Source organism: Selaginella moellendorffii, unplaced genomic scaffold (genome assembly GCF_000143415.4).
Source record: "Selaginella moellendorffii unplaced genomic scaffold, v1.0 SELMOscaffold_67, whole genome shotgun sequence".
Classification (NCBI taxonomy): Eukaryota; Viridiplantae; Streptophyta; class Lycopodiopsida; order Selaginellales; family Selaginellaceae; genus Selaginella; species Selaginella moellendorffii.
Window position 1 is genome coordinate 255,232 of NW_003314328.1, and position 19,138 is coordinate 274,369.

General features: G+C 43.1%; 2 protein-coding genes across 2 annotated transcripts; both read left to right on the forward strand.

Moving 5' to 3' along the window:
• Positions 1–10,522: 10,522 nt before the first annotated feature.
• On the forward strand, positions 10,523–15,181 carry LOC9649925 (DExH-box ATP-dependent RNA helicase DExH3). Its single transcript, XM_024659348.1, has 19 exons — positions 10,523–11,024; positions 11,073–11,224; positions 11,283–11,370; positions 11,426–11,620; positions 11,675–11,770; positions 11,818–12,006; positions 12,056–12,215; positions 12,271–12,401; positions 12,460–12,630; positions 12,684–12,956; positions 13,028–13,222; positions 13,275–13,478; positions 13,538–13,607; positions 13,659–13,807; positions 13,865–14,173; positions 14,235–14,294; positions 14,349–14,501; positions 14,556–14,666; positions 14,718–15,181. The coding sequence occupies exons 1-19, from the start codon at positions 10,665–10,667 to the stop codon at positions 15,123–15,125; spliced, it is 3,474 nt and encodes a 1,157-aa protein (XP_024515116.1). The 5' UTR covers positions 10,523–10,664; the 3' UTR covers positions 15,126–15,181.
• Positions 15,182–15,320: 139 nt separating this feature from the next.
• Positions 15,321–18,303, forward strand: LOC9649723 (histidine--tRNA ligase, chloroplastic/mitochondrial). Its single transcript, XM_002985298.2, has 16 exons — positions 15,321–15,434; positions 15,482–15,663; positions 15,727–15,822; positions 15,883–15,971; positions 16,152–16,281; positions 16,330–16,422; positions 16,472–16,546; positions 16,628–16,745; positions 16,811–16,953; positions 17,003–17,131; positions 17,185–17,348; positions 17,396–17,528; positions 17,577–17,597; positions 17,647–17,857; positions 17,906–18,164; positions 18,220–18,303. The coding sequence occupies exons 1-15, from the start codon at positions 15,329–15,331 to the stop codon at positions 18,157–18,159; spliced, it is 1,944 nt and encodes a 647-aa protein (XP_002985344.2). The 5' UTR covers positions 15,321–15,328; the 3' UTR covers positions 18,160–18,164; positions 18,220–18,303.
• The last annotated feature ends 835 nt before the right edge of the window (positions 18,304–19,138 follow it).

The following is a 19,138-nucleotide window of genomic DNA, read 5'->3' on the forward strand; positions in this document are numbered from 1 at the left end:
TTGAAGCGATTTCACCTTTTTAAACAAAACACTTTTCTAATATCTATAAATTTTTTCTAGTTCTTTAGATATCAAAGTGACGGTAGCAATGTCTCTAAGACTAATGCCTACACTTAATAACAAACTCTACAGCTCTCTATTCTGTGTTTATAGCGTGAAGCCTCTCGACTACTTCGTCTAGCAAAAACTCAATTAGCACACAGCGTGATCTCTATGTTCCAAATATAAATGGAAATTGAGCTACAACTCTTACTAGAGTATTTGTATAATTTTGGTTCATGCCCTGTAAAGGGTGTTTCACACTTAAAATAGTAAGTATTTCCTTTAGCAATTGAGTGTGGAAGGTGGATTTTCACACCTATTCACTTATATATTTGCTTTTTATCTATGCCTCACTTTAAGGGATATAGGGTGCATTTCATGTGATTGCCTTTGATTCTTCTCTATAGGCCTAGATGTGATATAAGTGTCTTAAAATTTATAAAAAAATAACACCTTTTACATTGAGTAGTATTTGTAAGCTCTCTATCTATATAAGATGAGCCTTGATTAATTCACTTATATGTACTATATGTAGAGTAGTTTGAATGATTAGAGTGGTTTATGTTAATCATTTCCAAATTTTTGACTTATGAGTCTTGCTCGAGTTTTATAAACTCTTGCAATACACATAGGAGACTTAGACTCAATATAAATCTACTTTTAAACTATATATGAGTAGTAGTCCAAGATAAAGGGCCCTAAATCAAAGCCTTGGGACAGCATAATGTTTTAATATTGATTCTGCCTTTGTCAAATCTTTATAAAATTTGGGTAAATAATTCCCTAATTTGTTCTTCACTAAAGTTGACTTTAGCTCTCTTTAAGTTGGAGTCGAAGACAAAAGTTACAGATGCCCAATTTTTCTTTTTGTATATGCCTAGAAAAATTGTAACATACTGTTGAAAAGTGTGTCCTTTAAAAACTTAAATGAGAACTTATTCAGAACAAAAAAATTCTAGAGTAGTTGATTGTGTTTTCCATATCAAACAAACTCTATTCCTTTTTCTTTTGGATTTTTCTCAAGAAATTATTAGCAAAACAATTTAAACTTGAGTTTCTTAGCAATGTATGCCATACTTCAATTTCAAACTCGTCCCATACTCTATCGCTTTGGTGACAGTTGAAAAATTATATTTCTTGAGTTATTTGGGCATTAAACCACTATAATCACAAAAAGAACTTTTTCATTTAGTATTCTCTAATCTTGTGGCCTTTGCAATTGTCATGAATCCCCCAATTCTTGCCACATTCCTAACTCTCGCCGAATTCCTGACCTGCAGACCACATTCCTGACTCTCGAGACACTTCCTGATTCCTGAGTCTCGAGCCACATTCCTAATGATGATGTGGCGCCTCCTCGACCTCAGCTATATTTAGGCCGTCCTCGATCCAAGAGTGGTGGAGCTTCATCAACCTATAGTATATATAGGTTAGCCTTGTTCCATTTCTCCATAATCTGAATCAACGCCAGTCTAAGGCCTTTTCTTTGTTTCCACTAGCTTTTCTCTTTGTCTTTTTGCATTTTCCAGTCTTGATCTTGTCAGGGGTCTTGATAGTTTGATTCAGATTGTGTTTTTTCGTTTTTTGATTCAGCTCGTTTTGATTGTTTGATTACCTTTGCCTTTTTTTTTCCCCCTGTGTCAAGGATTTGTTGCTCACCATGGAGGATCCCAAGGACTTGTCGGATGCCATCAACAAAGCTGTTCGATGTGATAATTGCCTCTTTGAACGTCGTCATAAAAGTCGCCGCGCCACTGTTTTTCCGTCCCAGACTTAGAAATCCTAGCTTGAGTCTTCGGGGCATACTCCTGAACCTACTGCTCCAGTTCCGATGGATATTTCTGGTACTCCCTGACTCATTAGAGGGAAGTTGAGTCCTACTGAGAAGAAACGTTAAATATCTCATAATCTTTGCCTCTATTGTGCTGATCCTAATCACAAAGCAGCTGTATGTCCCAAGAAGCTTCCTCGACTGCTCGAGTTCACTTTACCTCAAAGTCCACCTCTATTGCAGTCGGGAAACGACCCTGTCCAAACAGAGTAGGAGCTGTCTGTTTGGACTCCCCGAATAAAAATCACTTTTCTTCTTTATCAAGCTCCTCACCACCTTTCATCAAAGCCACCACCAATTCCCGCAACTTCCGTGTCCTATGTCTCCTTTCTTTCACCGGACAATCAGGACTCAAGGCTCTGGCGTTACTAGACTCGGGTGCAACTTCCTGCTTCATGGACACGGACTTTGCTGCCCGACATCACGTTCCTCTTTCTCCTACCATATGGGATTTGAGGGTTGAAGGCATCGGCGGGCATTTTGTGTCTCCATCTTCTGGACTTAGGGAAACGTTGCCCGTTCGAGTACACATCGGGTCCACCGTCACCGATATCGCCTTCAACATCATCAACAGCAAGTCCTCCTCTGTGGTGCTCGGTCTTCCTTGGTTCCAACTACATCAGCCTCAGATCTGTTGGAAGGAATTACAGCTCATCTCTCCCACGGCTTCCCCTGCTGTTCATCGAGTCCGAATCAGGAAATGTTCCCTAAACTCAAATTGGGGTTCTGTTCCTGACTCTATAAAGTTTTCACCCTCTTCTTTTTCCTCTCTTCCATCTTACACTGGACCGTATCCTCATCTCATCATTCCATTTAGTCGTACGCCTCCTCCTATCTCCACAATCACTATGAAAAAACTCCTTCATGAAGAACCTCTTTTTCTTTTTGCTTTACATGTTTCTCCTGTCAGTCTTCCTGAGAAGTATCATGATTTTAGGGATGTGTTTGACAAGAAAAAAGCTAGTGTACTGCCTGTTCATCGGCCTTATGATTGTCCCATTGATTTACAGGAAGGAGCATCACCTCCGTAGGGGCCTATCTACGGGTTATCCCCATTCGAGCTTAAGGCCCTCAAAGAGTACGTGGATGAGAACCTTGCCTCGGGCTACATTCAGCATTCGCAATCCCCGGCTGGAGCGCCTGTCTTCTTTGTCAAGAAGAAGGATGGGAGCTTGCAGTTAGTCATTGACTACCGAGGTTTGAACAAGGTGACTGATCGGAACCGTTATCCGCTGCCCCTGATCTCGGACCTGTTGGAACGCCTCGGTGGTGCCCGCTTCTTCACCAAGATCGACCTCCGTGGAGCATACAACCTGATCCGGATCCGGCCTGGTGATGAATGGAAGACTGCGTTCCGAACTCGCTATGGCCATTTCAAGTACACTGTCATGCCATTTGGCTTGACAAATGCTCCAGCAGTTTTCCAACACATGGCGAACGACGTCTTTCGGGAGTTTCTTGATCAGATGGTGATCGTCTACCTCGATGACATCCTCATCTACTCAAAAACTCAGGAGGAGCATGACGAACATGTACGCAAGGTGCTAGCGAAGCTGCGAGAACACGGCCTATACGCAAAGCTTGAGAAACGTTCCTTTGATCAGCAGTCTGTGGAGTTCCTTGGGTACATTGTCACTCCTGAGGGTATCACGATGGATCCTGCCAAAGTCAAGACTATTCTCGAATGGGAGCCTCCACAATCAATGTCAGACGTTCAGGTTTTCCTTGGCTTCGCCAACTTCTACCGCAAATTCATTGATCACTACTCTGACATTGTCCTTCCTCTCACACATCTCACTCGCAAGGATGTTCCCTTCTCTTGGTCTGCTGTTGCCCAGCAAGCCTTCGACACACTCAAGGCGGCCTTCAGTTCTGCTCCTATCTTGATCCATGCTGATTCCTCACAACCTTTCTTCATCGAGGCTGACGCCTCCGACTTTGCCATTGGTGTTGTGCTGTCTCAACTCGGAGCGGATCACAAACTTCATCCGGTCGCTTTCCATTCTCGGAAATTCCAGCCTGTGGAGATCAATTACAAAATCCACGACAAGGAGCTCCTTGCCATCGTGGATTCCTTTGGAGAGTGGCACCGTTTCTTGGAGGGGGCGAGCCATCAAACAATAGTCTAGACGGATCACAAAAATCTCGAGTACTTTGCCACTTCCCGAGTTTTAAGCCGTCGTCAAGCAAGGTGGGCACAATTCCTGAGTCGGTTTGACTTTGTTATCAAGTACAGACCTGGAAAGTTTTAAGGCCTTCCTGATGCTCTTTCAAGGCGCTCCTATCTCAGTCTCAGGCCTGGTAATCCTGCCTTCGATCAATAGGATCAAGTTATCCTCGGTCCTGATCGGCTTCAAGTTATAGCAATTTCCCTGGCCCCTCAGGACTCCTCCTTGATGGATGCAATCAGAAATGATCTTCAATCCGATGATCTCGCTAGCGACATCTTCCCCCATCTTCAGGCTGGACACCCAGTGACTCCCGACTGCCGCCGATTTGACGAGTTCGAGTTCTTAGATGGCTTATTGTACCGTGGGGAGCAGCTTTACGTTCCTGAAGGTGATGCTCGAAGGTTGGTCCTGATGGCGTGCCACGATAGCCCGACTGCTGGTCACTTCGACATTGCGAAAACCTATGAGCTAATTGCACGGGACTTTTGGTGGCCTCACATGGACGACTACATCAAAGCTTTTGTTACCTCCTGTGACACTTGTGCCCGGAATAAGGTACCTCGCCACCTTCCTTCAGGTTTGCTTCGTTCCCTTCCGGTCCCTTTAGGTCCTTGGGAATCCATCTCCATGGATTTCTTGAGTGATCTTTCGAGTTCTGGAGGCTTCAACAGCATTTTAGTCGTGGTGGATCGCTTCACAAAGATGGCGCACTTCTTGCCATGTACCAAGGAGTTTTCGGGCGAGGACATGGCAAAACTGGTATTCAGGGAAATTTTCCGACTTCATGGGATTCCTACAGATGTGGTTTCGGATCGGGGGCCTCAGTTCATCTCTCATTTTTGGCAACAGTTTTTGCAGCTGCTTGGAGTGAAGGCCAACCTCTCTTTGGCATATCATCCTCAAACTGATGGGCAGTCCGAGCGAACGATTCAGATGTTGGAACAATTCTTGAGGTGCTTCATCAACTATCATCAGGATAACTGGTTCGATATCCTTCCCCTTGCTGAGTTCTCCTATAACAACTCTGTTCACTCCTCTCTTTGAGTTTCCCCCTTCTTTGCGAACTCTGGCCGAAATCCCCGATTCAATCTCTCACTTCCTTCTCCATCTGAATCCTCTCGTTCAAATCCCCGCTCTGAGGCATTTATCTCCAACCTCCAGGAAATCCACAAATCCATCTCCTTCCACCTCCATCGTGCTCAGGAATCTCATAAAACATTTGCCAATGTCCATCGTCAGGATTGTCCCCCTTACAATATCGGGGATAAAGTCTGGCTCCTCAGGCGAAATATCTCCACCACCAGGCCCTGTCCAAAACTTGATTTCAAACGCCTTGGTCTTTTCCCTATCACTGCCATCATTAATCTTGTGACTTATCACCTTGCACTTCCCTCCTCATGTCAAATTCACCCCGTTTTTCACTCCTCTCTCCTTGAGCCTTATATTCCCAGTCCTATTCCAAATCAGGTCATTCCTCCGTCTCCACCAGTGCAGCTCGAGGATGGGTCTGAGTACGAGGTTTAGGACATCCTTGATTCCAAGATTTCACGGTCTAAACTCTACTATCTGGTGGAATGGAAGGGTTACGGACCTGAGGACTGCACTTGAGAACCTGCGGACAACCTGATTCATTCTCCTGACCTTGTTCAGGACTTCCACTGCCGCTATCCTTCTCATCCTAGTCCTCATTCTTTTTCTCCATCTCCCATCCCTCGCCACTCATCTCATCCTCCTCTTCGTTCTCGTTCACATCCTCGTTCCACTCGTTCTTGAGGAGGGGGTGCTATCAGGAATCCCCTAATTCTTGCCACATTCCTAACTCTCGCCGGATTCCTGACCTGCAGACCACATTCCTGACTCTTGAGACACTTCCCTATTCCTGACTCTCGAGACACTTCTCGATTCCTGAGTCACGAGCCACATTCCTGATGATGATGTGGCGCCTCCTCGACCTCAGCTATATTTAGGCCGTCCTCGATCCAAGAGTGGTGGAGCTTCATTAACCTATAGTATATATAGGTTAGCCTTGTTTCATTTCTCCACAATCTGAATCAACGCCAGTCTAAGGCCTTTTCTTTGTTTCCACTAGCTTTTCTCTTTGTCTTTTTGCATTTTCCAGTCTTGATCTTGTCAAGGGTCTTGACAGCAATCACTAAAGATATTTATTTGTGATTCCTAGTATTGGGCATGTTTGGAATTTATAAACAATTTTCTCTCAATTGTTTTTCAAGCTAAAGAGTGACAGTATATCCCATTGTGATTGCCAAAAGTGAGTAATGTTTTTTTTGCCTATACTCGTGTTCTCACCCTTATCTGCAAAATAGTGACAAATAAACAAAGACAAAAACATACAAGGAGAGAAAAAGAAGAGAAATAAAAAGATTGAGAATAGAATAGAATTCAACCTCAAACCCCAAATGTGTAAGCAAAGATAAACATATATCACTCTTTCAATTCTACTTTGCACAAACAATTATACGCGGGAGAAAAGATGATTAATTCAATACAAATTCATATAATAGTGTGTTGGGGGTTGTTTTTCAACACGTCTAAGTTTTATTTATATACTACATGATTTTATAACTGTTTCTAACTACTTTTCACCTAGGTTGAGTTTTTCTTTTTTGGATGCTTAACCTTAGGTATAACTCTATTTAGCCTAAGGTTTTTTCTTTTTCTTTGTCTGGGAAAATATACAACATAAGAAATTTATCTCTTCATATTTTATAAATAAACATAAAAATGTTAGTAAATAGTAAATTCAAACAATAAAGTTAATTCTAGTCTAAAATGAGATTATTATAAATTACCTTTATAATATGGAATCTAAATATCTAGTTCCTCAATACAAGAACTCTTAGGAAAATTATGTATTTATATCATTGTAGTTTATAATTTCAATAATTTTGAATATCATTAAATTTAATTTAAATTTAGATATATAAATTTAAATAAATCAAAGTTATTTATATTTTATTTTGTTGGTATTTATTTTTCAGGCTTTAACACTAATATATATCTAGTCTACTCCATCAAGTTAGAATGAATGAGTTTTATTGTTATAATGTACCAATGAACATTAAACTGACACAACTATATTAATTAGAAACTTTTATTGAACTAACAAAATGAGGTTTTAATATTAATTTGAAAAAATACCTTTCATATATGAATCATCTATTATTATGCATAATTCTTTATTCACAGGTTAAATAATATTATACTAAATTTTTAAATTGATATTTGAGTGATTCTCCTATTATGAACACTACTAAAACTCACTTTTCCAATTAGTTATTTTCAGTAGAAACCTTATTCTTAAAAAAGAGAAATTTTAAAGATTTTTTTCATATCTCAAATGTTATTGTTTATGAAAATATTTTTATGAAAATATCTAAACTTAAATTTTTTATAGTTTTTCTTATTTTTAATCAAGCTCTCTTGCAGTCCTTATCTATAGTTAAGTGTGTTAGAAAATATACTAAACCTTTTTATAATATGCTACAATGTTTTTGGAAAAATGCCTAATGTAGTGATATTAAAAAGGGCTAAAATGATTAAATTTTACTAATTTTATTATGATAAAAATTTATTATTATTATATTTATATTATGATAGTATTTGTGATTATCATTAAAATACTTCCAATGTTTTAAATTTTGCTTTTTGAATATTTTTCCTGATTAAATTGCTTTAGATAGGATTTTTGTGGATTAGCCAGTAGAGGTAGTTATTCACTTAACTATATGAATTTTTCTTATTTTCATGAACTGTCTTTAATTTCAATTTTAAGTTGCAGAATATATGATATTATAAACTTGCATAGAACCATTGATTGAGGGGTAAAGTGTTAAGAGAATGGCACTCTCGGGAGAGTTGTAGCTCTTAACTTTCGTTCATGAGGGCATGAACTTGTAGTGAAGTATGGTGGATTGTAAACAATCAAAAAGAATAACTTGAAATATGATCCATGAAATTTAAATATAAAAAAAAATATAACTTATGAACAAGAGTGCACTTTTTTTTCCAATTAGTTAAAAGTTTTATGATAATTGAGGTTAAACGTCCTTGGATTTGAGTAATACTTAGATTTAAGTAGTACCATCTTGAGAAGTTTAAATTCAAGAGCTTATAAAGTGATGTTTATCATTCTTAATCAATGGAAATTAGCTGATAAAACAATTTAAATATTTTGATTTGTTTGATTCATTTAATCATTTTTATTCCAAATTCATTTTTTCTTGGACTTGCTAGTAGATGTTGTGACTGAGCTGAACAATCTCAATAAGGTATTTCAATATAACTTCAAAAAGTGCATTGAGGTAATAGCTCATCTTAATACTACCATAGAGAAAGTAAAGTGAAAGTACCTTAATTTACAATTTGATGTTCATTCTCTAGTATTAGCTATTTCTCTTTAAAGGTCTTGGTGTGGAAAATTAACATATAAAGATAAAGTTAGCCAAAAGATAGTCCAAAAGCTCTACTATGATTTTGTTGTGAATGTGACTAAGAAGAAGAATACAAGTAGCATTGACTTGAATGAAGAACCACCACAACAAACATAATTGTTACATTTAAAAGACTATTAATGCACTCTAAAGATAGGTTTCCTTAAGAACATGAAACTCTTTAATGCTTGACTTTATCCTACTAAGAACCTTGCTAATAGAAAGAATTGGTTGGAGAAATTATTGGAACATTCAAAACAAACAAATTAACTTGGGCATAATGAGTTTGAGGAATTTATTTAGATCTTTCTATGCATTTTGATCAAGAATGGGATGAGTGAAGGTTGGATAATTTGCTCAAGACTAAAATTCATTAAAGTTCACATCTAGAGACCATAGATGTTATTATGTTCCTAAATGCAGAGGAGTGAGACTTGGTCAACTAAGACTTAGCATTAAACTTATAGATGATAATAAAAGATAGACAAGAGTTAAATGTAAATAAGTTTTTCTTTTACATGAATATTATATCATATGAAACAATTTTTTAATACCTGCTTTTTCTATAAAAAGAAAATTAAAGAAAAGGTTTTAAGAAAGACCATGAAAATTTATGCCTGACTACACCAATTATTCATGTCCCATACGTAGTGATTAATATTAAATTAACAAATAGTGAGAGCTCAAACTTTCATTTAGTATACAATTTTAATTAGCTAAGTTGGACAAAAAACAATCTTTTGCCCTTAATAAACAAGATCATATAGTTTATAGTAAGCTGAAAAGCGTGTTTTCCATAATCGCTCTTTTCTGGTGAAAGCTCCCTTTCAGCTTCTCATACTCCAGCGATGTGACGATGGTGGTGTTGTGAATCGGGTTGATGTTGGCGGTGAGCTCCAGCGGCTCGACGATGGCGGCGTCTGGTCGGTGACATCCCACTGCCACAGTGGCGTTCTTGGAGACGTCGCGGTTTGCTGATCCTTGAGCGAGAGCTTGGCCGCCCGTGGCGCTAGATCCTCCGCCTCCGGCTCAATGAATGGCTCGGGTTTCTTCTTTCCCCTGGGCGGTGGCGTCACGGCCTTGGATCTGGGAGTCGTTCTCACGCTCGGCAGTGGGCTGGATTTGGCGTAGTCGAGGATGTCGATCGGGACGTCTTTGTCCTTGGACATCCATCGCCTCAGCCATCGCTCGCCTTCTTCATCCATTCCCTGAAATTCCACCGCGTTGCGAACTACTCGATCCTGAACTTTCTTCGTGCTCTGGAATGGCGGGTCTAGCTTTCCCTGGATCTTGTGACGCTTCACGCTCGGCTCTTTCAATCTGTGAATGGAACGCGTGGATGAGGAACCCAGGGAGAGGAAGAAACCACCATAGAACTGGAAAGATCAGTCGAGTTTTACTTGAATGCCTCCCCTCTCATGAGACCTGTGGACTTGCGTCGCCACATTGATCCTGGCTTTCTGTTCTTGATGTCGCGCAATCGCGTCAAAAACCAGAGATTGTCCATGTCAATCTGGTGGAATCGATCTGGGATGAAAAATGTTTTGGAATCGATTCCAAGAAATGTTGTTAAGATCGAAAGATGGAGAGGAGAATCCGAGAGCTAGCCAGGAAGTAGACACTCACTCTGCCAGAGTCGCTCCTTCTTCTGCTCGAGCGCCTTTCTGGGGCCTTGATCAGGGAGTTGATTGTCCACCGCCGGCTTCATGGAGCGAATCCGGTGGCGATGCCCTTCCATTTGCTTGTCCTCCTCCCACTGCAAGTACTTCGTCTTCTTCATGAATTTCTTCATGCTAAGCTCCCGGAGGAGCGCCGGGGTCAGCCCCATCGCTCGCAACAGCCCTAAATTTTCATTTGAAAACTCTCTTTTAGCGGGCTCTCTCGCCCCTCAATCGGTTTGAATGCCCCTCCTCACATCCGCCACAGACGCGCGATGGATATTTCTCCGGGATGGACGGCTGGGATGGCGCAGGGCTTTCTTCGATAATTTGCTAGGGTTTAAGCAATTCTTAGGGTTCTTGGCGAAGCGTTCGTCTCGCAGCTCGACGCATTGTGGAAAATGCTGCTCAGGGCTGGAGCGCGCTGGTCGCGATAGTGGATTCTAGGTGGCAGTCATCCACGGCCTGGCCGGCATGCGGGGGATTTCGCAGCAATCGCGTTGCCTGTGAGATGTTGCGGGTTTTGAGATTCCATCCGCCGCTGAGGAGCGGGCGGAGGCTAGATGTTGCCGCGAGGAGTAGTAGTAGAGGACAGGAGCAAATTCCCAACTGGGAGAGGCTACGGAGGCTTATGCAAGAGAATGACGGTCAGGCGGGGAGTAGTTTTGGCAGCAGCAGCAGCAGCAGCTACTTCCAGAACGATGTGGAGACTTTCTCCAATCCACAAAGCTTGCCAAGTCCGAATTTTCCCTCCGGGCAGCAACGCCGGGCATTGCATTCTATGGCATTCAACCGAGCTCAACCTCGCGGCTACTACGAGTATTCCGAGGATGACGATTTGGACGATAGAAATGGAGGGCCTCCAGCAGAGGTAAGTTTGTGTATGATTTCTCTTTTGCCAAAAGCGTCTCTCTTTTAGAATCTCCACTATGTCAACTTGGACGAGTGGCGTTTGCGGCTAACAAAATTTTTGAGAAACAAAGAACAAACCGAGATCATATCGAGGGAAGCTCGGGATCGAAGATATATCGAGCCTTTGACACTTCTCGCCAAAGAAATGGGACTTCATTGGTAATGTATAGCGGTTTCTCCTATTGACTTGAGACGCTTAGCTTCTTTGTTTGCGCAGCCAAATGTTTGGCAAAGCTGTTGCGATAAGCAAGAAGCCTTTGCCGCATTACAGGCCCGACCTTGACGATAAGCGTCCTCAAAGAGAGGTGATTTGTAGTTTCCTTTTATTTTGTTCTTGTGATTTAATCTGGCACGATACAGGTCTCGTTCTCCATACTGACGCACAGACGAACGAATGCATTGCTTGAGCAACATTTGCGTCTCAAGAGAATGTCAGCTGACACGTCTAGAAGAGCTCTTAGGGGGCCTGAAAGGTCGGCCAGCAGTTATGAAGAAAGCCCCACAACTACGATGCAGAGGAGCCGCCGGCTTGAAGCAAAAATGAAAGAATGGGAGGTTTGTGCTATGTGATGGTGTTAAACATCTTTTATTGACATTGATCTTGTGTAGGAATCCGAAGAGGGTCAAAAAATGATGACTATACGGAGAAACTTGCCTTCTTTCAAAGAGAAAGCCGGGCTACTAGAAGTGATTGCGAAAAATCAGGTTGGAAGTTCTTTTTGTTGTTAAAGTTTCAAGAAATTCTTCTACAGGTTGTGGTGATTTCAGGAGAAACAGGATGTGGTAAAACAACTCAGCTTCCACAATATATTCTGGAGGCAGAGATTGAGGCAGGCAGAGGCGGTAGCTGTAACATTATTTGCACGCAACCTCGACGTATTTCAGCTGTTTCAGTGGCTGAAAGAGTTGCTTCTGAGAGGGGCGAGGTTATAGGCGAAACGGTAATCGAAGTCTGTCTTTTACTGTGTTTCTTGACGCTTTTGAGTTCAGATTGGATATCAAGTGCGTTTAGAAGGTATAAGAAGTCGAAATACCCGACTGCTTTTTTGTACAACGGGAATTCTGTTGAGACGCTTGTTGACTGACCCAAGTCTCAAGGGTGTGACGCATGTGATTGTTGATGAGATACATGAACGGGGCATGAATGAAGGTAAGGTTCTTTATTTCTCAAAACCGTGCTGAGCGTGGTCTTTTTTCTTTCTCAGATTTTCTTCTTGTTATTCTGAAGGAGCTTCTTCCTCAACGTCCTGACCTGAGGCTGGTGCTCATGAGCGCAACCTTGAACGCGGAGTTGTTTTCTAAGTACTTTTCTAAAGCACCAACTGCGCACATTCCGGTATTGAACAAAATTCCCGTTAATACTGTTAAATTCTACTAACGTAATTTTCATGCAGGGGTTCACGTACCCTGTTAAGAGCCACTTTCTGGAAGACGTACTCGATTTGACGGGCTATAGATTAAATCAATTTAATCAAGTTGACGATTATGGCCAAGACAAGCTGTGGAAAATGCAAAAGCAACTAGCTGCACGCAAAAGAAAGTCGCCTGTGGCCGCACTTGCCGAGGTTATCTGCGTGTGTTTGTATCGTATTTTTTCTCTAACATTTCGGAAGTTCAGGAGGCGATGGCTAGTCAGGCTTATAACGACAGGAGCGCCGGCACAAGGGAGTCTTTATCTTGCTGGAACTCGGACATTCTGAACTTCAATTTGATCCAGGCAACATTATTGCACATTTGCAAACAGGCGAGGGAAGGGGCAGTCCTGGTTTTCATGACTGGGTGGGAGGATATTAGTGCTTTACTGGACAAGCTCAAGCAGGACCCTGTGCTTGGTGACTCGAGAAAAGTTCTCCTTCTGGGATGCCACGGTTCAATGGCCACAGCAGAACAGGCTGGTCTTGCTTAATTTCTTGGTGGTATTTCGATGTTCGTGTCTAAATGTTTCTTTTTCTTTTTCTGCAGAAACTTATTTTCGAACATCCTCCTCCTGGTGTACGAAAGATTGTGCTGGCAACTAATATGGCTGAAACGAGTATCACTATCAATGACGTAGTGTTTGTGGTGGACGTGGGGAAAGCCAAGGAGACGTCTTACGACGCTTTGAATAACACGCCATGTCTTCTTCCTACGTGGATATCAAAAGCGTCTTCGCGGCAGGTATACTCTTGCTTCTCTATGGAAATGCGTTATTCTAACTTCTGTCTTGCAGCGTCGAGGAAGAGCAGGACGTGTAAAGCCAGGGGAATGTTATCATCTCTATCCCAAGGCCGTTCACGAAGCATTTGCGGAATATCAGCTGCCGGAGCTTCTTCGAACACCTTTGCATTCTTTATGCTTACAAATCAAGAGTTTGCAGCTTGGAGATGTTGCAATGTTCCTATCAAAGGCTATGCAACCACCTGAAAATCTGGCGGTAAATATATAGTGTGTCTCTTGTCGTTTTTGACAAACATTTTTGGCGATGTATTTCAGGTAAAAAATGCGCTTGAATATTTGACTACTATTGGAGCTTTGGATGAACAGCAGGAATTGACAGACTTAGGTACGTTGTTAAGCTGTGTCAATTTCAATATATTTTGTGTCACCCTTCCAGGAAGAATACTGGCATTATTGCCAGTCGAGCCTCGACTTGGCAAGATGCTCATAATGGGATCCATCTTCCGCTGCCTAGACCCTGTTCTAACAATTGCTGCCGGTTTAGCTGCTCGTGATCCTTTCATTATGCCAATGGACAAGAGAAATGTGAGTAAACTTGTGCTCTAAAACTCCGGCGTCTAACATACCATCCAACTTCAACAGCTAGCAGATCAAGCCAAATACGATTTTGCTGGTCGGGAAGCCAGCGATCATATAGGCCTCGTTCGAGCCTTTGAAGGGTGGGAAGCCGCAATGAGCAACCAGGTGGCGTCTTCATATTGTTGGAAGAACTTCCTATCAATGCAAACATTGCTAGGAATGAGTTCTCTCCGGAAGCAATTTATAGGGCTCTTGACAACGGCAGGGCTTATCACGGATGACCTGGGATTTTTCAACAGGTATAGTCAAGACCCGGTTGTCTTAAGGGCTGTCATCTGCTCGGGTTTGTTCCCTGGAGTTGCCTCCGTGATGGTAAGTGTGTATTTTCTATTTTCAAAGTTCTCTAAGCTTGTCTATTTGAATGTTTGAGCAGAAAAAACAAAAGTCTGTGTTGTATAAAACCATCGAGGATGGCCAAGTTTTGCTTAGTGCTGTAAGTGGGATTTTGTCCTGTTTTTCTACCTCTAACTTGTCATTTTGTTCGTAGAGTTCGGTAAACTCCAGGGACTTCAATCCTAAAAATCCCTGGCTAATGTACAGCGAGAAGATCAAAATGTCAAGCGTGATGGTCCGTGATTCAACCTGCATTTCAGATTCAACGCTTTTGCTGTTTGGAGGCAAATTGATCGATGGCCACGCGGTATGCTCTCTTGGATTTTCTTTTACCTTCTTCTCACTTCGATACTGCTGCTAGCCTGGACACATTCTTATGCAAGGGAGCTACTTGGAGTTCTTCATGAAAGTAGACGTAGCGAACACTGTCATGAGACTTCGCCAGGAGATGGACAAACTAATCCTCCGAAAGGTGAGCTCTGTCTCAAACTCGACACTCCTCTCACTTTTCTCTCACTCGCAGCTGGCTAATCCCTCCATGGACATCTACACGGAGAACAAGGAGCTCGTGGACGCTGCCTTCGAGCTCATGCGAGGGGACGACTGCTCGGGCAGCTTCGTCTTTGGCCGGGCCACCAAAGGCAGCGGCTTCTCCAAAGGCTCGGCGGAGCTCCAAGACAAAGGCACTCCAGACACCAAAGGAATTCTCCAAACTTTGGTCCAGCGAGCAGGCTTTGCGGTTCCAACGTACCAGACGAGATCGTCGGGGTCTCAGTTCATATCGTGCGTGGTTGTCCGAGGCAAGAAATTTATTGGCGAGCCCGCCGAGTCGAAGAAGCAAGCCGAGAAGAACGCCGCCGCCATGGCCGCCGAGTGGCTCACGAGCTTACCAAGGATGCAAGACGTTCTCTCGGCAGGCAAATATTTTTGACGTGATAGATCCTAGCTATACTAAAAACTATGGAAGCTCCGCGACTCCATGGACAATAGTTTTCCCATGGACATTAGAGGACAATAGGTTGTCCAGAGAGAATGTAACATATTCTCTTAACGGATATCGCTACTTTTTAAAACCCTTCTATAAAGCCTTGTTTTGGTGTTCTAAGTTGCGAGCTCTAGGGTTTAATGCAGCGAATGGCGTTGCCGCTGTGGAGCGCTACCGGCAACGCGCGAATGCCACTGGCGCTGCCTGGCGCGCATCTCCTGGCGGATTATGGCTCCTTGCGCGCTCCTGGCCGAGGTATTTGTGAGGATTGCTCGATTGTTTTGAGAATGCGGCTTGCGCAGCGTCCAGGAGCTTGAGCATCCTGGCGGCAATAGCGCACGACACCTATGAGGAGCCGAAGAAGTCTTTCGAGGCTCGCGTCAAGGAGGAGGTGTCTATCGATTTGAATCCGCCGCGCGGGACAAGGGATTTCGCCCCGCCGCTGATGCTGCTGAGGAACTGGCTGTTCTCGCATTTTAAAGAGGTATGCCAAGCTACACGATAGAATGCTTATTATTTTTTCTTTTTTCTTCTCTCGCGCTTCCAGGTCTCAAGATTATTTGGATTTGAGGAGGTGGACTTTCCGGTGGTGGAGTCGGAAGCTCTATACATCAGAAAAGCTGGAGAAGAGATTACACAGCAGGTATGAAGCGCTACATTCTTATCTTTTAGCTTTTCCTTGCGCTCTTTCTGTTGGTTTCAGCTCTATAATTTTGAAGACAAATCTGGGCGCAGACTATGCTTGCGACCAGAAATTACGCCGTCGATAGCAAGGCTTATCATCCAAAAGGGGTGTGTATCTAACTCTCTTATTTCTCATCTCGTGTTGCAGTTGTGAGGTTGTTTTGCATGAATATAAAGCCGCATGCTGTACTGATATGAATGTATGGAGGCAAGTGTTTGTTCTGCTTTTGTGTTTAGCTAGCATTCAGTTCCTGAAGATGAGATTGATGCATTTGACGTCTTCTGCAGGAAATCGCTCGTTTTCCCTCTGCGATGGTTTACGATTGGCCAGTGCTGGCGTTATGAGAGAATGACGAAGGGAAGAAGAAGAGAACATTATCAATGGAACATGGACATATTTGGGGTGCCTGGCGTTGAGGTAGAAACTTGTTTTGAATGTTGGAGTTACAGATCGTTGTGCCCGCAGGCAGAAGCTGAACTCCTTGCAGCTATTGTCACTTTATTCACTAGCATGGGGTTCACCGCAAATGATGTGCGGATACGTGTCTCTAATCGTAAGGTCAGACCCGAGATTTTTTTTTGTTTTTTATCTGACGATAAACTGACAGGTGCTCCAAGCTGTTTTAGATCGATATTCTGTTCCACAGGACAAATTCAACAGTGTATGTGTAGTTGTAGATAAGGTAGGGAACTTTTTCTTTCTTTTTATCCCCCTCTTTCCGAGATCTCTAATAGACTTCATGCAGCACTTTTGTGTCTTCTAGATCAGCAAGATCTCCAAAGAGGAAGTCGACCAACAACTCATGGACCTGGGACTCTCTTCCACGGCTATCAATGGAATTAGACATGCTATACTACTTAAAAACCTTGATGATATTCAAGGTAAGAAGTTTGTGTTTTGTAAAGTTTTTTACATTTCGTTTTCACTCTTGTTTTTTTCGTAACAGAATTAATTGGGTCTTCAAGCGAGGCATTTTTGGAAATGAAGAAGTTGTTTGCTTTGTCAAAAGCTTATGGCTACGACGAGTGGCTAGTTGTAGATTTGGGAATAGTGCGGGGACTGTCATACTACACGGGTATCGTATTTGAGGTCTGTTCGGGTTATATTGTTTTCTCTACTGCTTACACCAACTTTCTAGGCATTTGATACGCAAGGGAAATTTCGTGCAATCTGTGGTGGTGGTCGATACGATAAGCTTATTTCAAATTTTGGAGGCCCTTCGATACCCGCCTGCGGATTTGGTTTTGGGGATGCAGTTATTGTAGATGTAAGATTTGGCTTCTTGCTAACTTGACAAAGTAAGTTTTTGTTGCTTTCCAGCTTTTAAACGAATGCAATCTATCGCCAGTTCTCGGACACGAGGTTGACGACGTTGTGTTCGTCTTGGATGAGGAGCTCCGCTGTCATGCGTGCAACATTGTGTCGCGGCTGCGCTCGGCTGGACGTACTGTTGATATGATTTTAGAAAACAAAAAACTGAAATGGTATGTTTTCCTGTGTCCTTTCCGGAGTTCTCATGGTTGGTATGCAGGGTATTCAATTATGCATCAAGAATAGATGCAAAACGCATGATTCTCTTGGGCATAAGAGAGTGGGAAGAGGGAAATGTTCGCGTGAAAGATCTAGTTACGAGAGAGGAGACCGACGTAAAGGTGGCTGAACTGGTAAGAATGTTCTAATCCTTGTCGAGGCCTAATACTTCCATGTTGCAGGTGCCAAGAGTTCCCAAAGAGGTTGGTCTATATAGGCCGAAACATCTCAACATTTTTACTCGTTTTGCAGGTGCAGCGTGGTCAGGGTAAACTCCCTGACAAGGAACGCAATCTTCGTTATTTACATCCCGACGAGGTGAAATTGGTTGATGCCTCTGGAAGATATCCGGAAGAGTATGAAGTAGGATTTCCTAGTCGTGGCATTCTGGAGGCTTTTGTGGACGAGTGCAAGCAGAAGCATGCCGAATTCAAACGCAGGCGCCGGGGAGACCCTGCTCCGGGTAAGTCCCGTCTTCTGAAAATATGCGTACTGAAATTTCCTTGTGCAGGGCACCTTAAGTACGTTCTAAGGGAGATGAACCTTGAAGACGTTGATCTCGAAGATTTGACAATAGATGACGCCATGAATCTGTGGGTGAAAAACTCGGGCGGTATTATTTGGGAGGATGCATATCAGTTGATACACGATCATAAGCTCTCAATCTCCCACATACTGGACATGGATGTTTTTAAAGGACAAGGGAAGCTGGCTGCCTTGAAAACAAGACGAGAACCGAACATTCCCAACTATCTTGACGACTAAATACTGTACGTCTTTCATTGTTTCCTGACCCCGTGAAAAGTTGGCTCTTCGCTCTTTCAGAAACAACGGATGCTGTGAGTTTACGTGATCTTGTACATTGTAGGCAACGAAATCTGGTAATTGAAGCTTTCTTTGGTGACTTTATCGAGTTTTCATCTACAAACAAGCCTCTCAGGTACCTAGCAAGAAAATAGCCAGCCAGCACTTTGCTACAAGCCGGGAAGCTTTGTCAATAATCAACCCTACGACCAACCAGGTTCAGCAGCATTTCCAGGCAGACGCAGAAGCTAAGACCTTTCCTTGGAAACCGAGCAGCAGGCTTCCGTCGTCCTTGACGAGGTCAAATCCCCTGGTCTTGTTATTACCGGCCTTCTCGAAGTTGAACAGGCCGAGCGCAAGCTTCTCGCACATGTCACTGAGTTTGGAGCAGCACAGGCCGGCGTGACTCATCCACAGGTTCCATTTCTCCAGCCGCTGGTGCTCCAAATTTCCAGCGAGCAGCTCTTCGACCTCGGGCTTCCATACCAGCTGTTCAACTTTGTCTGCTTCCTTCAGGGAGCATTCCTCTGAAGCAGCAACACACTCTGCCAGTGCCGTGTAGTAGTCCAAGCCTTCTCGGAAGCGTTCGATGAACGAAGGCTGTGGCTCCATCTCCTGCTCGACAAGCAACACTATCTTCGGGTGGGAAGCTCGGATGGAATCCAGTGCCTCGGCAACAGGTACCAACTTGTGAAGTCCGAACACAAAGTTGACGACGAGCACCTCGTGCACCTTAAGGCCCATGTCGGACAAGCTCAACGGACTTCCGGACCGTGTTAGCACGCCACAGAACTCAAACTCCGCGCATCCGGCATTCTTGGGATGGTCCCGAGCCAGCTCTCTCAAGCTCTCCAAGGCGAAGTAGAGTGCATGCTGGCGGGTGCTGGTCAGAGTTATTCGAATCTTGATCGGCCTGGGGAGCTTCTGCTCGAGGGTGGAG